General features: G+C 35.2%; 1 protein-coding gene across 2 annotated transcripts in view; it reads right to left on the bottom strand.

Moving 5' to 3' along the window:
- The window catches only part of LOC121390035 (ATP-dependent DNA/RNA helicase DHX36-like), a 40558-nt gene extending 19054 nt beyond the window's left edge, over window positions 1-21504 (bottom strand). Inside the window, exons 1-14 of one of the 2 annotated variants that reach the window (XM_041521738.1) lie at window positions 21357-21504; window positions 19644-19768; window positions 18491-18627; window positions 16785-17109; window positions 14433-14578; window positions 13470-13544; window positions 12413-12508; window positions 11870-11949; window positions 10855-10929; window positions 7133-7299; window positions 6605-6686; window positions 5365-5496; window positions 1260-1362; window positions 107-194 (exon numbers count right to left, since the gene is read on the bottom strand). In XM_041521738.1, coding sequence (XP_041377672.1) covers window positions 107-194; window positions 1260-1362; window positions 5365-5496; window positions 6605-6686; window positions 7133-7299; window positions 10855-10929; window positions 11870-11949; window positions 12413-12508; window positions 13470-13544; window positions 14433-14578; window positions 16785-17109; window positions 18491-18627; window positions 19644-19768; window positions 21357-21406 — 1681 coding nt within the window. In that variant the 5' untranslated portion in view covers window positions 21407-21504. The remainder of the gene's footprint in view (window positions 1-106; window positions 195-1259; window positions 1363-5364; window positions 5497-6604; window positions 6687-7132; window positions 7300-10854; window positions 10930-11869; window positions 11950-12412; window positions 12509-13469; window positions 13545-14432; window positions 14579-16784; window positions 17110-18490; window positions 18628-19643; window positions 19769-21356) is intronic. The other variant, XM_041521739.1, reaches the window with a different exon arrangement.
- Window positions 21505-21875: the final 371 nt, after the last annotated feature.

The raw sequence follows: 21875 nt of genomic DNA, 5'->3' as shown, positions 1-21875 counted from the left end.
TTTCGGACCAAGAGAGCCCTATTAATGATCAACGTTACATATTAAATATACTAAACCCCAGGAGAAATGCAAACATGATTTTAAGCTGATTTACTATCACACTTACTAGAGTGAAACATTCGCTCGCTGGTTAACTGCTTGTTCAGCTTGCTGATTTCTGCCCAGCCAGGCACGAACACAAGAATAGCTCCCTCCTGAAACATGCAAAGAGCAAAAAATCATTTCAAAATTTCAGGAAAATACATAAAGTTTGTTTTGTTTAACAACACCACTAGAGCACATTGTTTTATTAATCATCGACTATTGGATGTCAAACAATTGGTAATTCCAAGTCTTAGAGAGGAAACCTGCTACATTTTTTCAATAGTAGCAAGTGAACTTTTATGTGTACCATTCCACACAGGATAGCACATACCACAGCCTTTGATATACCAGTCATGGTGCACTGACTGGAATGAGAAATAACTCAATGAGCCCACCATTGGGGATCGATCCCAGACTGACTGTACATCAAGCGAGTGCTTTATCACTAGGCTATGTCCATTTCATTTCAACTTATTTTCGTGCTTATATCCAATTATTTACCGGCCTCGGTGGCGTCGTGGTTAGGCCATCGGTCTACAGGCTGACAGGTACTGGGTTCGGATCCCAGTCGAGGCATGGGATTTTTAATCCAGATACCGACTCCAAACCCTGAGTGAGTGCTCCGCAAGACTCAATGGGTAGGTGTAAACCACTTGCACTGACCAGTGATCCATAACTGGTTCAACAAAGGCCATGGTTTGTGCTATCCTGCCTGTGGGAAGCGCAAATAAAAGATCCCTTGCTGCTAATCGGAAAGAGTAGCTCATGTAGTGGCGACAGCTGGTTTCCTCTCAAAATCTGCGTGGTCCTTAACCATATGTCTGACGCCATATAACCGTAAATAAAATGTATTGAGTATGTCGTTAAATAAAACATTTCTTTCTTTCTTTATATCCGATTAAGATTCCAACATGCTATCCTGGGCACACACATCAGCTATCTGGTCTGTCTGTCCAGGACAGTGGGTTAGTTGTTAGTTGGTTAGTTGTTAGTGAGAGAGAAGAGAGTGTAGTGACCTTACACCTACCCATTGAGCCCTTAAAAACTCGCTTTGGGTGGGAGCCGTTACCGGGCTGTGAACCCTGTACCTACCAGCCTGTAGTCCGATGGCTTAACCACTGCACCACCGAGGCCGGTGGCTATGACCTGCCCCATTATTTATGAAGCCTACTCACCCCATCTTTGAGACAGATATGCCGGATGAGAGCAGCTATAAGGTCAAGGTCAACCTTACTGAAGTCCATCACCTGTAAAGCTCTTATTGTCGAGTCGGAGTAACTGTAAAACAGAGTAAAGGAAAGGAAGGTTTATCCAGGGCTTCTAGAATTTCTATAAAATCCACTAGCCATGGGATCAGTGATTTATAAAATCCACTAGCCATGGGATCAGTGATTTATAAAATCCACTAGCCATGGGATCAGTGATTTATAAAATCCACTAGCCATGGGATCAGTGATTTATAAAATCCACTAGCCATGGGATCAGTGATTTATAAAATCCACTAGCCATGGGATCAGTGATTTATAAAATCCACTAGCCATGGGATCAGTGATTTAAAACATTTAATAGCCACAATTAAAAATTCACTAGCCCTACTTTTCTTTAAGTTAATAAAATTGTACTAAAAAATCAGATATCATGTCACCTAAAGAGGGAGAAAGAGCTTAAAACACTAACATCAGAGGGTTGGAGTCGGGTAAGTAAATCCATATTTACAAAATAGACAACTGCAACATTTGGCTTTTTTTCCCCTTTTTTTCCACTAGCAGTTGGGCATGGCAATAGTAGTTATTTACTAGCCCAACATTGAATGTCACCAGCCATGGGAGTGGGGCTACCATAATCTAGAGGCCCTGGTTTATCGGTCATGATATGATAATGACAGTGTTTGTTTGAAGTCAGTGAGAGAAGTTTTCCAGTGTCCAATTTATATAAATAATCAACAATGGTTTTGCCTAGTTTGTCTCTGTTTTGTATCTATTTGTATATATATTGCTGTACAATATATAACTATTATTGTTTGTAATATATTTCTTTATTACGTAAATACATTTTTGTATGCCAATCCAGAAATAAATATTAAGAACTGTATTTTCATTGATTTCAACTTATTTCCGTGCTTATATCCAATTAAGGTTCAAGCACGCTGTTCTGGGTACACATCTCAGCTATCTGGGCTGTCTGTCCAGAACAGTAGGTTAGTGGTTAGATGTTAGTCAGAGAGAAGAGAGTTTAGTGGTCTTACATCTACCGATTAATTCATTAAAACTTGCTCTGGGGTGGGAGCCAGTACCGGGCTGAGAACTCAGTACCTACCAGTCTTATGGCCGTTGGCTTAACCACGACACCACTGAAGTCGGTAAAATTATATTTTTAAAGACAACTCAGCATATTTTAAACTATGATTATTTGCTGTCAACCCCAAACCCTCATGCATCTGAGTACTAGCTGTGAGGGGAAAGAAACTTACAGTAGCTTTTCTTTCATTCCTATAAATATACAAACCTTTGTTACTATAAATATTCAAACTCTTGTTACTATAAATATACTAACTCTTGTTACTATAAATATACTAACTCTCGTTACTATAAATATACAAACTCTTGTTACTATAAATATACTAACTCTTGTTACTATAAATATACAAACTCTTGTTACTATAAATATACTAACTCTTGTTACTATAAATATTCAAACTCTTGTTACTATAAATATTCAAACTCTTGTTACTATAAATATACAAACCTTTGTTACTATAAATATACAAAAACTCTTGTTACTATAAATATACAAACTCTTGTTACTATAAATATACAAACTCTTGTTACTATAAATATACTAACTCTTGTTACTATAAATATACTAACTCTTGTTACTATAAATATACTAACTCTTGTTACTATAAATATTCAAACTCTTGTTACTATAAATATACTAACTCTTGTTACTATAAATATACTAACTCTTGTTACTATAAATATACAAACTCTTGTTACTATAAATATACTAACTCTTGTTACTATAAATATTCAAACTCTTGTTACTATAAATATACAAACCTTTGTTACTATAAATATTCAAACTCTTGTTACTATAAATATACAAACTCTTGTTACTATAAATATTCAAACTCTTGTTACTATAAATATACAAACTCTTGTTACTATAAATATACTAACTCTTGTTACTATAAATATACAAACTCTTGTTACTATAAATATACTAACTCTTGTTACTATAAATATTCAAACTCTTGTTACTATAAATATACAAACTCTTGTTACTATAAATATACAAACTCTTGTTACTATAAATATACAAACTCTTGTTACTATAAATATACAAACTCTTGTTACTATAAATATACTAACTCTTGTTACTATAAATATACAAACTCTTGTTACTATAAATATACTAACTCTTGTTACTATAAATATTCAAACTCTTGTTACTATAAATATACAAACTCTTGTTACTATAAATATACAAACTCTTGTTACTATAAATATACAAACCTTTGTTACTATAAATATTCAAACTCTTGTTACTATAAATATACAAACTCTTGTTACTATAAATATACAAACTCTTGTTACTATAAATATACTAACTCTTGTTACTATAAATATACTAACTCTTGTTACTATAAATATACTAACTCTTGTTACTATAAATATTCAAACTCTTGTTACTATAAATATACTAACTCTTGTTACTATAAATATTCAAACTCTTGTTACTATAAATATACAAACCTTTGTTACTATAAATATTCAAACTCTTGTTACTATAAATATACAAACTCTTGTTACTATAAATATACAAACTCTTGTTACTATAAATATTCAAACTCTTGTTACTATAAATATTCAAACTCTTGTTACTATAAATATACAAACTCTTGTTACTATAAATATACTAACTCTTGTTACTATAAATATACTAACTCTTGTTACTATAAATATACAAACTCTTGTTACTATAAATATACAAACTCTTGTTACTATAAATATACAAACTCTTGTTACTATAAATATACTAACTCTTGTTACTATAAATATACTAACTCTTGTTACTATAAATATTCAAACTCTTGTTACTATAAATATACAAACCTTTGTTACTATAAATATACAAACTCTTGTTACTATAAATATACAAACTCTTGTTACTATAAATATACAAACTCTTGTTATAATAAATATACAAACTCTTGTTATAATAAATATACAAACTCTCGTTACTATAAATATACAAACTCTCGTTACTATAAATATACAAACTCTTGTTACTATAAATATACAAACCTTTGTTACTATAAATATACAAACTCTTGTTACTATAAATATACAAACTCTTGTTACTATAAATATACTAACTCTTGTTACTATAAATATTCAAACTCTTGTTACTATAAATATTCAAACTCTTGTTACTATAAATATACAAACTCTTGTTACTATAAATATACAAACTCTTGTTACTATAAATATACTAACTCTTGTTACTATAAATATACAAACTCTTGTTACTATAAATATACTAACTCTTGTTACTATAAATATACAAACTCTTGTTACTATAAATATACAAACTCTTGTTACTATAAATATACAAACTCTTGTTACTATAAATATACTAACTCTTGTTACTATAAATATACTAACTCTTGTTACTATAAATATACAAACTCTTGTTACTATAAATATACAAACTCTTGTTACTATAAATATACAAACTCTTGTTACTATAAATATACAAACTCTTGTTACTATAAATATACTAACTCTTGTTACTATAAATATACAAACTCTTGTTACTATAAATATACAAACTCTTGTTACTATAAATATACTAACTCTTGTTACTATAAATATACAAACTCTTGTTACTATAACTATACAAACTCTTGTTACTATAAATATACTAACTCTTGTTACTATAAATATACAAACTCTTGTTACTATAAATATACTAACTCTTGTTACTATAAATATTCAAACTCTTGTTACTATAAATATACAAACTCTTGTTACTATAAATATACAAACTCTTGTTACTATAAATATACTAACTCTTGTTACTATAAATATACAAACTCTTGTTACTATAAATATATGAATTCTCGTTAATATAAATATATGAACTCTCGTTAATATAAATATACAAACTCTCATTAATATAACTATACTAACTCTTGTCACTGTTAAATTAACTCTTGTTACTATAACTATATTAACTGTCATATACTATACAAAATTTAAATTTTAAAATACTAACTCTCCTTTTAGATTTCGACACCAGACTTCATAGTTCCACTGTTCCTCATCTCTCTCTTGGTTGTATTCACCGCGGTTATGACGCTGATGATGTTGACGACGTTGTGGCCGTTTCTCACTCTGTGGAGTATACCTACAACATAACAACACAGAAATAGTTAGGGTTGTCTCCCTTCATTACCTGCAGGTAGGTTATTTTGATTTATTTATTTCATTTCAACTTATTTTCGTGCTTATATCCAATTAAGGTTCAAGCACGCTGTCTTGGGCACACACCTCAGCTATCTGGGCTCTGTCCAGGACAGTGGGTTAGTTGTTAATTGTTAGTTGTTAGTGAGAGAGAAGAGGGTGTAGTGGTCTTACACCTACCCATTGAGCCCTTAAGAACTCGCTCTGGGATGGAGCCGGTACCCAGCTGTGAACCCTGTACATACCAGCCTTATTTCTGATGGCTTAACCACGACACCACCACGGCCGATTATTTTTATTTAACAGAAAGGAGATCTCACTGACTACCGAAACCACTAGAGCACATTGATTAATTGATCACCAGCTATTTGGATGTCAAACATTTGGTGATGGTGATATATCGTCTTCAGAGGAAACCCACTACACTTTTCCATTATTAGCACAAGATCCATTATTTCCACAGACAGGACAGCACATATCACAGCCTTAGATATACTAGGGCATTGGTTTGGAGGGGAGAAAAAACAATGGGTCCACCCAAGATGTTTGACCCTACAACTCAATCACCTCAGGTGAGTACTCTACCCACTGAGCTAAATCCCGCCCACTGGTCTAGTTTAACCTTCTGAGAGATATCTCGCCCGACGTCACGTCAGTCGACATACTGTACACTGCATACAGTGCACTCCCCAATTCATATTTCCCGCCATTTTGCACATGACACTCACCGGAAACAGAAATATAATAAAAGAAAAAAGATTTTTTTCAAAATGGTGGCTTTTGTTTTGATTTTTTCAATTGAAAATACCTTGAAATTTCGAGTTCAAAAAGTGGTTTTCGGCAAGTATTTTCGCTTGACAACAATGGCGGTACGTCACGGTCATTTTCAGGGATCGATAGCTGATTGTGACAGCTAATTTGATAATAAATTTGATCGTTTTACCAACAACGAAAATTACCAAATATTGCAATATGAATCATAGTTCGGGTTTAAAAAAAAATTCTGGTCAGAAAACCACTGTTATCGGGAATAATAATAATGGGCAACATACTTCAGAAGTTCAACAACATCTTCTAGGAGGTATTCCTCGACGGGAAACGTGTAGCCGGGGATATTCAGCATCGGAGAGTTGACTGAAAAACAGATGGGAATGTTACATAATGTTGCAGCAAAATCATGTGTTTTCGTCAAAATGACGTAAAAGGATATGGAGCATTATAAAACAGAACTTTTAATTTTTGTAACATCTGAGAAGATTTTAAACTATGATTCTTTGTTATCTAATATACAGTTATTTCGCTATTTGTCCAAAAAGGAGAGAAGGCAATATATTGCTATCATAAAGACTACTCCTACTGACACAAGCAGAACACTAAATCTTTGACATGCATTTTTCCACAGACAGTTGTGGGGAACTGGTTGGAATGGGAAAACACCTGAGTCCACCAAGGGAGATCCAACCTACGACTCATCACATACTAGGCTACTTTCTGTCCTCCTAATAACTATCGTACATATTCCTTAATTTTTTTTTTTTTTTATGAATTTGTTTTCTTCTCTAGAAATACATGTGACTTACAAAAATATTTTGAAAACATTTCTGCATTGAGAGTGGCACTCATCAAGATGACCTTGAGATCTGGTCTACGTGGCAACAGATCCTTTAGAATGATCATGAGGAAATCTGACTGCAAGTCCCGTTCATGGATTTCATCCAAGATAACATGAGTTGCTCTTTTCAAATACCTAAATGTAATAAAAGAAATAGATAGAAGTTAAAATCACACTAATTGTGTAACAAACATTTAGATGTCTACCACAGAAAAAGAGCCACTGGCAACAGAAAGGGAAACGAGGAAACAATATAATATATACTCTTCAAAATAATAAGAATTTACAATTGCCAAAATTGTATGGTATATTAGCTGTGGGAAATGGTTATATGATAATAGTGAATTAATTGGGCAAACATTACAACCAGTAGTTCAGTATTACAGTAAGTTTTATGACCAGCAAAGATCTTGAAATATGATTGGGGTCAGAAGTGAAATTTGAAGTTGATGTTTTTTTATCAGTAAATCGCAAATTCAAACAATAAAAATGACTAAATACAAAACTATAACAACTGTATGATCAACAGAATGAAAAAGATTGACAGAAATAATATTCCACAGTGATTAATGGACCTTCCTGGAAATTGTCAAAATCGAGAATGACACCCCCTGCACGTGTACGGGGCAACTGCTTGATGCATGTGCAAACCATGGAATTTACTAGGATGTCTGTGGTCAAAACGTATGTTCACTCTAATAGTTGATATTGACATTAATATTTCAGGTTCCCCTACGTTTTTTGAAGAGTGTATATAAGAAGCATTCTGAGAATCTCCTACTAGGCCCCACAAATTTCCATATCTTCTATGGTCAAGGAACATAACACTGTTAAAAATTAGCAAATCGCCATGAAGAAGAAGTTTGTTTTGTTTAATGACACCACTAGAGCACATTAATTTATTAATCATCGGCTATTGGAAGAAAATGGTTTATTTAACGATGCACTCAACACATTTTATTTACGGTTATATGACGTCGGACATATGGTTAAGGACCACACAAATACTGAGGGAGGAAACTCACTGTCGCCACTTCATGGTCTACTCTTTTCAATTAGCAGCAAGGGATCTTTTATATGCAACATCCCATAGACAGGATAGCACATACCACAACCTTTGATGTATTACTATCAGTCATGGTGCACTGGCTGGAGCAAGAACATCGGCTATTGGATGTCAAACATATGGTCATTTTGACACAGTCATAGAGAGGAAACCTGCTACAGGTATATTTTTCCATTAGTAGCAAGTAATCTTTTATATGCACCATCCCACAGACAGGATAGCACATACCACGACCTTTGATATACCAGTCATGGTGCATTGGCTGGAACGAGAAATAGCCCAATGGGCCCACAGACGGGGATTGATCCTAGACCACTGGGCTATGTCCCGCCCCCCAAATCTCCATGAAAGTCAAATTTCATCTGTAACTATGATAGAGATATACACCAAATTTCATCTATAACTATGATAGAGATATACACCAAATTTCATCTGTAACTATGATAGAGATATACACCAAATTTCATCTGTAACTATGATAGAGATATACACCAAATTTCAGCTATAACTATGATAGAGATATACACCAAATTTCAGCTATAACTATGATAGAGATATACACCAAATTTCAGCTATAACTATGATAGAGATATACACCAAATTTCAGCTATAACTATGATAGAGATATACCCCAAGTTTCATCTATAACTATGATAGAGATATACCCCAAGTTTCAGCTATAACTATGATAGAGATATACACCAAATTTCAGCTATAACTATGATAGAGATATACCCCAAGTTTCAGCTATAACTATGATAGAGATATACACCAAATTTCAGCTATAAATATGATAGAGATATACACCAAGTTTCAGCTATAACTATGATAGAGATATACACCAAATTTCAGCTATAACTATGATAGAGATATACACCAAGTTTCAGCTATAACTATGATAGAGATATACACCAAATTTCAGCTATATCTATGATAGAGATATACACCAAATTTCATCTATAACTATGATAGAGATATACACCAAATTTCATCTATAACTATGATAGAGATATACAAAACATTTCAGCTCAATATTTTGAGGCATTAAAAGAAAAATGTCTGGAAAACTATATGGATTGGCTGACAGATGGAGGGAAAAAAGCACTAATAATAACATGTAATAAAATATCAAACTGGAAGACATTTACTGGGTAAAAATTAGCATTTAATCTTGAGGGAAAAAACTATTTGGGGCTCATACAAACATTATGTCCAGCTTTCACCAACCAAATCCAAGTTAAATGTGTTAGTCCTAAAAAAATATATTTATGGAGACTAGTCTAATACCAGTTAGTCATGCATTAAACATGCCCCACTATAAGAAGTCATAGAATTCCTAAACTGTTTCAGTTACCCTATAATCAATTACCGCTTTTATTTCACCTTGTTTAAAAGTGAATATATAGAGGATAATATAGATGGACATAAATTTGATAATAACTGGTACTGAGTTTGTTATTCTATTTATTACCCCAGCTATTTGGGTTTTTTTTAAAAGCCTTTGTTTTCGATATAGCCTACACTGGCTACACATCCATGTATATAGAAACGACGTAAACTACTTTACTGTTCTGGGTATTGCTTTAACTTTTATTTTATTCACGGTTCACAGATAATTTTCAAAACCCAAAGTTCTATATAGTCTGTAAAAAAAATCTATAATGAATTGCATTAAACTACCATTTTATTACAAGTTTAACACGAAAACCAGAAAGACGTAAATGCAAATGTTTTAAACTACGTGACATCATTGTGTGTGCTTTGCCAACTCGTGATGACGTCATATTTAGCAACGATAAGGTGATTGGTTTGTTGACATCAAATCATCCAATAGTAGTGTACGTTAAACCAATGCATGAAATTATTATTTTTATTTTCCCCGTTATGAGTGCCTGCTGGGGTAATAAATAATATTATGTTTATTTATTCTGCAACCACTGTTTCTACTGGCAGATGATGATGACCGATTAAAGCAGTCATAAACATATACTAGCAGATTATGATTTTTGACATCACATGCATAGCCACATTACAAAATTACTCATTTGACCTCTAGGTCATCGTACATGTACAACGTAGCTGAAATAACAGAACTAATAATTATTCCCCTTAATTTTTATGGCGTGCAGGATAAAAATAATAACTCGTTAATGACGTAGAATATCGGCTTTATCCTGTTGAGGACGAATGGGAAATTTTCCATTCTTACCTGAAGCAGAAAGCAATCAAAATATGGATTTGAATTAATATTTAGGGTTCTTTTTACTCCAACCAATTATCTGAAAAGTTAATAAGAATGTAGACAGGATAGCTCATACCATGGCTTTTGATAATGTAGTAGTGTTGGTATAAAGTGCTCCTACTGGCAGTAGCTAGAGGGAATATCCCTATTAGCTCAGTTGGTAGACCGCTGGAAATACTGAGAGTCTGTAGTTCAAATACCCTCATTGGAGGTTGATATTTTTCTGTTACCAATAATATACCAGTTATATGCTACTTTTTGAACAGGAAAAAGCCCTTGTTTTCATGGGAATGGATTGATTCTAGACACACGACATCTGAGATTTAAAAGTACCAGTGTCTAGATTTCAACACTCTTCAATCATACTGAGTTTGAGACTTACGGATCTGACTCGAGAAACTTGAGAACGATGCCGGTTGTACAGTACAAGATCGACCCATTCCTCCGAGGAAGACGACTGAAAACAGAAAAATATTAAAAATGCTTACATTAAGTTATACTGAGCACCAGCTAGAAAGTCAGTGAGAGGTCAACGACAGTCACTTTTCGTACCATTCTTTTGGCTTCGTATACAATAAATATAACATATCTTACGGTAATTTTACTTCAAATCCATATTTCATAAATAGTACAATTTTTTCAATTACATTTTTTTTTTCAAACACAATCAAGTGCTTCTGTAATTCTCAAACAAAAACATTTTCAAAGCAATTTGGCATTGCAATTTTTCCAGCGTTCTTAAAACGGAAACGTCATATACCCAGTTTATTGTTATTGTAAGGAAATGCCAAGTGACGTCATTGGAATACTGACGTCATTCAAATTCAAAATAGCTGTATTATTACTGTTAATTTAGATATAATATATATATATATATATATATATATATATATATATATATATATATGTATATATATATACATATATATATTATAATATATTATAATATATATGTGTATGTGTATGTGTATGTGTATGTGTGTATGTGTGTGTGTGTATGTTTATGTGTATGTGTATGTGTCTATGTATGTGTCTATGTATGTGTCTATGTCTATGTCTATGTCTATGCATATACATATACATATACATATACATATACATATACATATACATATACATATATATATATATACATATACATACATATATATAGATGTATTTACGTGTGGAACATGCTCTGAAATGATTCACAATCCAAATAAACGTGTTTATCTTGCACTCATGAACTGATGTTGTCTTACAATTGCCAAAAGGCTTGCTAAGGACAACTCAGTTCTCTTGTGCACAACAAAACAGTATTGCCTCTTTGGTCATGGAGTATTCTTAAAGCTCTACAAAGTATGAGTATGAATTGGAAAGTACTCACTATTTGAGTCTTGAAATTGAATGATACTCACTACTCGAGTCTGATCTGATATCCGACACTGCTGTTTCCTCCACACGACTCACACCTCTCCGATGCTACTCGTTCTGCAACCTGCAAAACATCAATAACATTTCATTTTAATACCTATTTGGTTAAAAAATATAATTGCATGTTTGTGTGTGTGGCATGCTTGTCTAATAGTTAACACAATGAAAAGGGGTGGATACTGGACTTGGAAAAAGATGATATAAAATGATACACGAATTTTGTAAAGAGTGACATAAAATGTTACAGAAATTTGAAAAAAAAAGATGATGAGAAATGTGATAGGAATTTTAATAAGGGTGCCAAATGTTACAGGAGGGACACAATATCACAGGAATTTAGAAAAGGGAAGTGCAAAATGTTACATACATTAGAAAAATAGAAATGCAAAATATTACAAGAATTGGAAAAGCAAAATATTACAAGAATTGGAAAAGAGGGTGGTGAAAAATGTTACAGGAATTTTAAAAGGGTGGGTGTGAACCATTACAAGATTTTGAAAAGGACCCTGGATCTATCTATGACTTACTGATATAGCACTGATCCGTCGTGGCTGGGTGCAGAGAATGCGACACTGCGAACCGCGATTAGACTGAATGTAATCATCCAAAATAAACTGGGGCACCTGAAATACACGAAAAACAAATGTTGTAATTTTCACATTTATGCTTACATCCAAGTAGTGTTAAGCCTCCTGTTCATGACAAACACAGTTAATATTTCGGTAACAACTGATTAGGAATTTCATAATCTATTCTCAGAGCTCGAAACTTGCCAAAAAATAACAATGGATGTTGGCAAATTATGGTAAGTGAACCCCGAACCACAAGTAAGATTTTAATGTGGAATACAAATATTAATAGTGGCTCATATGTTATAGCTTTAAAGAAGATTGACCAAATATTATTATTTGAGTGACTAATGCCATTATTTTAAAATATTTAAGTTGCCCAGTCACGCAAATGGGACATTGGTCATATTTGGTGACCTGGCCACAGGCCGTTTTGTGCCATTTATCATGATATTAGATTATAATATCAGGAGTCAAATTTTAACTTTGAAGGTCATGGCAAGTGTCGACTTTGGTTTAGTAAAAGCAATCAGGGCACCAAGGCAAACGTTTCCTTTAAAGGAAAGACATGAAGACAACTTACTTTCTATAAATTGTTTTCAGATAAAAATGATTTGACCCTCATGCCTAGGGCTCTACTCTATGCAATTTGTTGAATACAGGTGCTCTTTATCATTAGCAATGATAATTTTTCTGTTTTTTTACACATACAACATAAGGAAAGGACTCTGTGGTCAACGAAGTTGGGCACCATGGCATGACAAGTAAAGAAGGCAACCACAGAATTTGCTGTCGTCACGGTAAAATTGGAACCCTGTTACGTATCAGCAGAACATCACAGACAGCTCAGCATATACCACAGCTTTGATATACCAGTCATGGGGCTGTGGTTGGGACAGGCAAAAAACGCGAACTAGAAATACAGTATGATGTTAAATATGGGAAAACGTCCCTTTAAAAAAATTCATTGTTCTATCTTTTGTAAACGAAGAGTTCCACATCTGATTGTTCTCACCTGAGTTGTCTTCCCACAGCCCGTCTCACCGCTGATAACCAACACTTGGTTGTTCTGTATTTTCTGCAGGATCTCCTGAAAAACCCCCACAAAAAAACATCTATGATATACATATATAAACAAAGTATACATGCAGCTGAAGTGGAAAATATTAGGATAAAGGTTCGACAATACAAAAATAAGGTTAGAAGTCGTTTGATGAGCGATAACCTTGACAGCTAAAGGTTTAACCTTTCGACTCCTTGAATCCCAGGCTTTTTTAATATATCAAATTAAAGAGAAATCTCGAAATCTGTAAAACCAACTATTGCTTTATTCCCATTGAAGACCAGTGTTGCAGATGGGCAAGTTTGTTTGTTTTATTTAATGACACCACTAGAGCATATTGACTAATTAATCATCAGCTATTGGATATCAAACATTTGGCAATTCTGACATGTAGTCATCAGAGGAAACTAGCTACATTTTTCCTAATACAGCATGTGATCTTTTATATGTGCTTTCCCACAGACAGCAGATGGGCAATATACCACTAAAAAACTATTTGGTCATCTTTGTATGAATAGGAGGATGGGGTGACTCTTAACTCATTCAGTTGAGCACTCACCTGAGGTGCATGGAGTTGACGATCAAATCCCCTCAGTGGATCCATTCTGTTTTTTCTCTTTTCCAACCAGTTCCCCACAACTGGTGCATGTATATCAAAAGATGTGGTATGTACTGAACTGTCTGTGAGAAAGTACATATAAAAGATCCCTTTCTACTAATGGACAAATGTTCAGGTTTCTTCTGAAGATTATGCATTACAATTACCAGATGTTTGACATCCGGTAACTATTCAATCTATGTGCTCTCATGAATCATGACACAAAACAAACTTTCAATTTCTGTTGAAATCTAAATTGTGACATATGGCTGAAAGGGTTAAGAATCAACCATCAATGGAGTAAAAGTAAAAACTACCTCTTTCATGTTGTACGATGGGAGTTTCTTCCGGAACTCCAGCATGTGTCTGTACTTCTGATCTGTCTGTTTATCGAGTAACGCCATCCGATACTTCTTGTCTAGAGCTGGGTCCGAGTTGTCTCCCATGCATCCAGCAAACTCTTCTAACAAACACCAAAACACAAAATATGTCATCATTTAAACGGGGGAGGAGGGGGGGGGGGGGGGGTAGGGACACGGGATGTAGCCCAGTGGTAAAGTGCTCGCTTGATGAGGTATCGTTGTGGGATGGATCCCTGTCAGTGACCCCTCTTAGCTATTGCTTGTTCCAGCCAGTGCTCCATGACTGGTGTAACAAAAGGCTGTGGTATGTACTATCCTGCATGTAGGATGGTGCATATAAAAGATCCCTTGCTGCTAATCGAAAAGAGTAGCCCATGAAGTGGCGATAGTGGGTTCCTCTCTGTATATCTGTGTTTCTGTGTCCTTAACCATATGTCTGATGCCATATAACCATTACTTCATTTAAACAGCTTAACAACTGACAGAAATTAGAAAGGAAGGAAATGTTTTATTAAACGACACACCCAACACATTTTATTTATGTTTATATGGCATCAGACATATGGTTACGGACAACACAGATATATAGAGAGAGAGGAACCCGCTGTCGCCACTTCATAGGCTACTCTTTTCGATTAGCAGCAAGGGATCTCTTATATGCATCATCCCACAGACAGGATAGCATATACCACGGCCTTTTATATACCAGTCGTGGTGCAATGGCTGGAATAAGAAGTAGCCAAATGGGGCCACCAATGGGGACTGATCCTAAACCGACCACGCATCAAGCAAGCGCTTTACCACTGGGCTACGTCCCGCCCAGATATAATTTGCAATGTTATATGCACTGTGAAACCTCTCAAACCCAGACCCTCAGTAAACCGGAATTCCCTCAAAACGAGAAATTTTTCACAGTCCATTTTAAATTTATATCAGTACCTCTCTGAACCTGATAACTTAAAACTGGACTTTTACTTGGTCCCTTTGTGTCCAGTATATCAGGGCTAGCTCTGGCACTCGCCAAATTTGCCAACTGAGAATTTCAAAAACAATCGGCGAATTTTTGAAGTTTTGCAATTTTCGAGGTTTAACAGATAATTTGGTGAAATTTTGAAGTTTTGTAATTTTCGAGGTTTAACAGATAATTTGGCGAAATTTTGAAGTTTTGCAATTTTCGAGGTTTAACAGATAATTTGGCGAATTTTTGAAGTTTTGCAATTTTCGAGGTTTAACAGATAATTTGGCGAAATGTTCTGCTGACCCAGAGCTAGCCCTGTATATCAAAAGATTCCATGATATTAGAATATTAAACAAGCATTCTGAGAGTACTGCTAATGCAATAAATATCCTCTACCCGATCCAACAAATGTTTGCATCTCCTAAATTCAAGGGCCATAACTCTGTGAATAATGGGTAAATCGCCATGAAAGTTAAAACTTGATCTGTAACAGTATATGATAAAGCCATATACAAAATGTCATCTCAATATTTTCAGGCAATGCAATGAAAAGTCTGGAAAATGCATTTTTATATCTTATAACTTCAAGGGCTGTAACTGTGAAAAATGGGTAAATTGCCATGAACGTCAAACATGATCTGTATAGCAACCGAACATGATAAAGTTCTACACAAAATTTCAGCTGAATATCTTGAGGCATTCTAGAAAACAAATTTCATATCTTTGAAATTCAAGGGCCATAACTCTGTCATAAATGGGTAAATTGCCATGAAAGTCGAACTTGATCTGTAACTGTAAACGATAATGCCACATACAAAATGTCAGCTCAATATATATCAAGGCATTGTGAAACAAATAGAGCTGGGCAGTATTGAAATTGGAGGTTCGGTATCGATATTGGTATTTTTGGAGTGCTTTACCTCGGTATCGGTATGCAGTATTCGGTAATGACATGATACCGATATCGAGCGCTATTTTCGGTATAATCGGCTTTAAATGCATGCCTGTGTTATGGCTGACCCGCTAATTTCATCTAAATACAATTAAATTCCATACACAAGGCTCTCGTCTGATTTATACCAACCCATTTTGCGTTTCGTCAGATATATTATTAGTGCTTTCCTGGAAATATTTTTCAATACCGGAATTTCGGTATTTTGAAATTTGACTTGGTACGGTAAATCGGTATTGACATAATACCGATACCGAACGGTATATACGGTATACTCTAGAAACAAACATCTGGAAAACTATATGTGGGATAGACGGTCGGATAGACAGGACGGAAATGAAACCTACAGTCCCCTCTGGTTGGACACATAGGGGACTAATATCATCCTTGTAATTACCATTAAGTACATCAACACATTCTGGAATGGGATATTCATCTTCGGCCTTCTCAAACTCTATCAGCTCTGATATCGACGGGACGTCATCCATCGGTACATCTTCAACTTCGCTCTGTGAATCAGCTGTCGTTGGGCTTACTGCAGATGCGACTGCTCCGTTACCATGGTTACTGCGGGAAGTCGAGGCAGTGCTCGGTGGGAACCTGTCATCAAATGGCGAAGCGTCTTTCTGACACGCTTCGGCGAAACTGTCCGTTGCGCTGATGTTGTCCAGCAGCTGTCGAATGTGACGTTCGCGGTGCACTTCCATGCTGACCACTGGACGCTGAAATTTAAAAACACTGAGTCAGTGTTCAGTTGTTTTGCAAATTACATAAACATTATTAAAGCTACAGTTCTGAGTATATTTTTGTTATCTTATAATTTTATTTTTCTTACAATTATGCTACAGGCCATTTTTTTTATCCATTGACCACACTCGCTAATCTAAGTTACAAATATATTATGCTCCATTTTAATTGTCATAAGTTGTAGGTTTTCTGCTGTTTTGTGCAAAAAAAGGGTCTTAACAAGACGTCCACAGAATGTGGCATACCAAAAACTTGTTGTGTGTTGCTCATACATATAGTTGCATCCATAGATGTTTATCTCAATGTAGAGCACACTGCAGGGAACATTTTGTTCAGTATCAGTCACTATTCGCAAGTTACAGAGATCGCTACACAATTTTCAAACATTTAAACAGTAGTTGCTAATCAATTTTCAGTTGACTAGAAATATTGCTAATCAAGATTTTGAAAACAAAATATTCATACCACTGATTTATTTACCCGTCAGCTATTGGATGTCAAACATTTGATAATTCTCACTTATAGTCTTAGAGAACACTTGCTACATTTTTCCATTAGCAACAAAGGATCTTTTATATGTGCTTTCCCACAAAGAAAGAAAGAAAGAAAGAAATGTTTTATTTAACGACGCACTCAACACATTTTATTTACGGTTTTATTTATGGTTGCGGAGCACTCACTCAGGGTTTGGAGTCGGTATCTGGATTAGAAATCCCATGCCTCGACTGGGATCTGAACCCAGTACCTACCAGCCTGTAGACCGATGGCCTGCCACGACGCCGGTTTCCCACAAAGAGAACAACATATAACACTGCTGTTGTTTAAAAGTTGTGATACACGGGGGGAGGGGGGGGGGGGGGAAAGATATCAGAGAATGGGTCCACCAATGGGATTTGGTCCTGTAACCCAAGCACCTAAAGTGAGAGATACTCGGACAGCTAGATGTGTAGATCCGACCCTGATTTCTGCACCTTATCATATATTCTCTGTTATAGTGAGGGGCTGGACATAGCCCAGTGGTAAAGCACTCGCCTGATGCGCGGTCGGTCCTAGGATTGATCCCTGACAATGCACCCATTGGGCTATTTCTCATTCCAGCCACATGTATTGCATATAAAAGGTCCCTTACTACTAATGAAAAAATGTAACGGGTTTCCTTTCTAATACTATATGTCACAATTACAAAATGTTTGACATCCAATAGCTTATGATTAATAAATCACTGTGCTCTAGTGGTGTCGATAAACAAAAGAAACTTTACTTTACTGTTTCAGTGTTACCAAACGAACACTCCTGGGGGGTTTTCTCAATAAAAACAGATTTTTGTTAGTCAGGTTTTATCCGTAGATTACCCACGTTCATTTTCTCCTGTTGCTTCTTCTTGCCTCGACTTCTCTGTGCATACCACATTCCGATGGCTCGACCTTTAAGACCAGGTGGGGGTCGGTTCGACCTTGACCCCTCATCACCTTCACCTGTGTCGCCATCTTCAGCTGAAAGTGAAACAACTTAAATCATACAAAAAATAACAAACATTTAGGGCCGAATTTACGAAGCCTGTTTTTCTTAAATGCAGGTGTTTAAGCATTGCAAATGTATTTTAGTTACACATGTTAAACACAAACAGGCTTTGCAAATTCGGCCCTTACTATTTTGTTGATCTTATGGGTGGATGGAACATGTAGCTCCCAGACATGGAGCAGTCACTTTATTACACAGGGCTAGCTCTGGCACTCGCCAAATTTGCCAATTGCAAATTTTGAAAGTAGTTGGCTAATTTAATTTTAATTTGGCAAAATAATTTCATGTAAAAATTTAATTTTTATAGAAAATAACTGGTGGTTTCTGCAATTTTTAAGTTTAATAAAAAATTTGGCCATTCATTTTGCTCACCCAGAGCTAGCCCATTACAACATGTACATGAGATCGCAAAGTTGAAAGTGTTTAGTAAACTAGGCCCAAGAAATTTGTCCTCTTTTAGCAAAACTGAGGGTAGTGCCCTTCTGGGCCCAATTTTCCCAAAATATGTAAGCCTAGTTTTGCACGTAAAAGAAAATCTACGACTAAATCACAATTTGTATTACTATTACAGTACAACAAATATAGTTTCAAGTACACATATTTCATGTTCTTTTGTCCTTAAAATGCTAAATTTTCCATGATGAAGTCATTTTCTTTGTGAAATAGATGTCAAACAGGGAACATGTTGTTCAGTATCACATCACAATTTTAGAAAATTAAACCACAGTTGTTAATCAATTTTCAATTGACTAGTATTATCGCTAATCAAACACATGTAAGTAAATGTCCGGTATAACTGCTAGTTGCAGACGTAAACAGGATCCATAGCTATCAAGGTTCAATAAATCCTCGTCTAGTGAATATTTATTCTGGGCTAGTGGAAATTATCATAGGGCACTAGCAAAAACATCTGTAAGAGCTTGTGACTTTCTGAAACATTTGTCGAAAACCGACCTATCTAAGATGAAAACATTTAGTATGAACCAACCATCATGACTGTAAGCATGGCGTTCCTTCCATCCATCACTTCCTCTATCACCACGACCTCTACCATGACCTCCGTAACCTCTCCCACGACCTCTGTGATGGTACATCAGCTTGAGCGGAAATCTACTTGGATAAACAAATAACGTTTTTTTTTTAAAGTAGATATAATTAATCATCAAAGACACAGTACAATAAAAGACTCCCACCACATGTGGTCATGTGGGATAGAAAAAGTACACCCGAGGTGGTGGAAATTTCGATCATGGACGATTTGGACCCTGGGACTCGGCAAGCCTCGTCCCGGGTCGAAATTTCCACCACCGAGTGAGTACTTCTTCTATCCCACATGAGTCTTTTTCTCCCATCCATTCCATAAATAAACCCTCTTTTTTTTTTTACACGCATAAACAAAGATGGCTGAATAAGTAACTTGTTTATTTGACCATTTTATCATAAACAAACTACGGTACACTATCATATTTGTCACGTCTGTTTCATGTGTTAAAGAAATATAATTTAACACCACAAATTAACAAAGATAGCAGTTATAATGGAGGTTTTAAAAATAAAATGCTAATCTAAAACTAACCAACTCACTTTAATATGACGTCATATATTACTAACAACGTAATACTCCCCATGTTAAATGCAATGACATCATAGCTCATACAAGACAGATTTATTCCGTATGGGCTGATGTCATGGAATGGGTCTGTCTTGCATAGCTAGGGATGAGAGAAATGATTATACTCTGAAGGCATAGCAGTATGACCAGTTGATCCAGATGTCCAAATGACACTCAGCGGTGCCATATAAAAACCTGATGCAAAATTGTTTTCCTTCATAATATCTGTAACAGATCGATGTTGCAATAGGTTTTGAATTTTGAAGGAAGGAAGGGAATGTTTCATTTAACGACGCCACTAGAGCACATTGATTTTTTATCTTATTATCAGCTATTGGATGTCAAACATATGGTCATTCTGACACTGTATTTTTTTAGAGGAAACCCGCTGTCGCCACATAGGCTACTCTTTTATGACAGGCAGCAAGGAATCTTTTATTGCACTTTCCACAGGCAGGATAGCAGAAACCATTGGTTTTGTTGAAGCAGTTATGGATCACTTGTCGGTGCAAGTGGTTTACACCTACCCATTGAGCCTTGCGGAGCATTCACTCAGGGTTTGGAGTCGGTATCTGGATTAAAAATCCCATGCCTCGACTGGGATCCGGACCCAGTACCTACCAGCCTGTAGACTGATGGCCTAACCACGCCGCCACCGAATACTAACTTTCAAAATTATTTCAAGAAATTGGGACATGGGGATTCCCATGGTATTTATCGATATAAAACCTGCTTTTTCACTCCATTTGATAAAAACGTGATCTAAGTGTGTTACAGGTTTGTAGATTAACCAAATTATAATTTATTTTCGCTAAATGGAACTAGGGTGTGCGGCTTTAACTATTATCGGGAAAAAAAAGTTAGTAAACAAATTTATTAATAAATATGATTTTGGATTGGATTTTACTGACATTGTCAAACGAAATGTCTTTCAAAAATTAAATAACGCCATTGTTTTAATAATTCAACAACCACAAATGCAGTGGTGCGGATATTTTGTCAACGCAATTCGGAATTCTGAAAATATAAATACCACGGTAATACAGACATTTTGATTACACTTTTGTTTACCAACATATAAAAGCATACCTCTTTAAGTCGGTTCCAAACCAGCAAAGCCTCAATATTTCTTTTAACATTCACAAAAATATATATAGTTAATTACCAACATTTTTTTATAAATATATTTGTAGCAATGTTTTTGATTGTCGGAACATTATCAAAAACGAAAGTCGAAACGAGGTTTGTTGTTAAAGTTTGTTAACCCGCCTTTGCTCTAACTCCGCCTGCCTGTTATTTCTGTCGATCTATCTTGGAAGAGCTTAAAACAGTTAAAAATTGATGCGGATGATTATTAAAATTTCGTTCGGATTAACCAAAATCATTTGATCGTCTCCTAAATTTGGTTGCAGACGGTTATTTACGACTTCCCATTGCAGAAGGACAGAGATATCAGCGCATAAAAGCAGTATAGATCTATATACGTAACTTTGACGGGACGGGTCGTAGCCCAGTGGTAAAGCGTTCGCCTGATGCGTGGTTGGTTTGGGATTGATCCCTGTCGGTGGGGCTATTAGGCTATTTCTTGTTCAACCAGTGCATCACGAC

This window comes from Gigantopelta aegis, chromosome 15 (genome assembly GCF_016097555.1).
Source record: "Gigantopelta aegis isolate Gae_Host chromosome 15, Gae_host_genome, whole genome shotgun sequence".
In the NCBI taxonomy this organism is placed as follows: Eukaryota; Metazoa; Mollusca; class Gastropoda; order Neomphalida; family Peltospiridae; genus Gigantopelta; species Gigantopelta aegis.
This window is presented reverse-complemented; position numbering and strand designations above follow the sequence as displayed.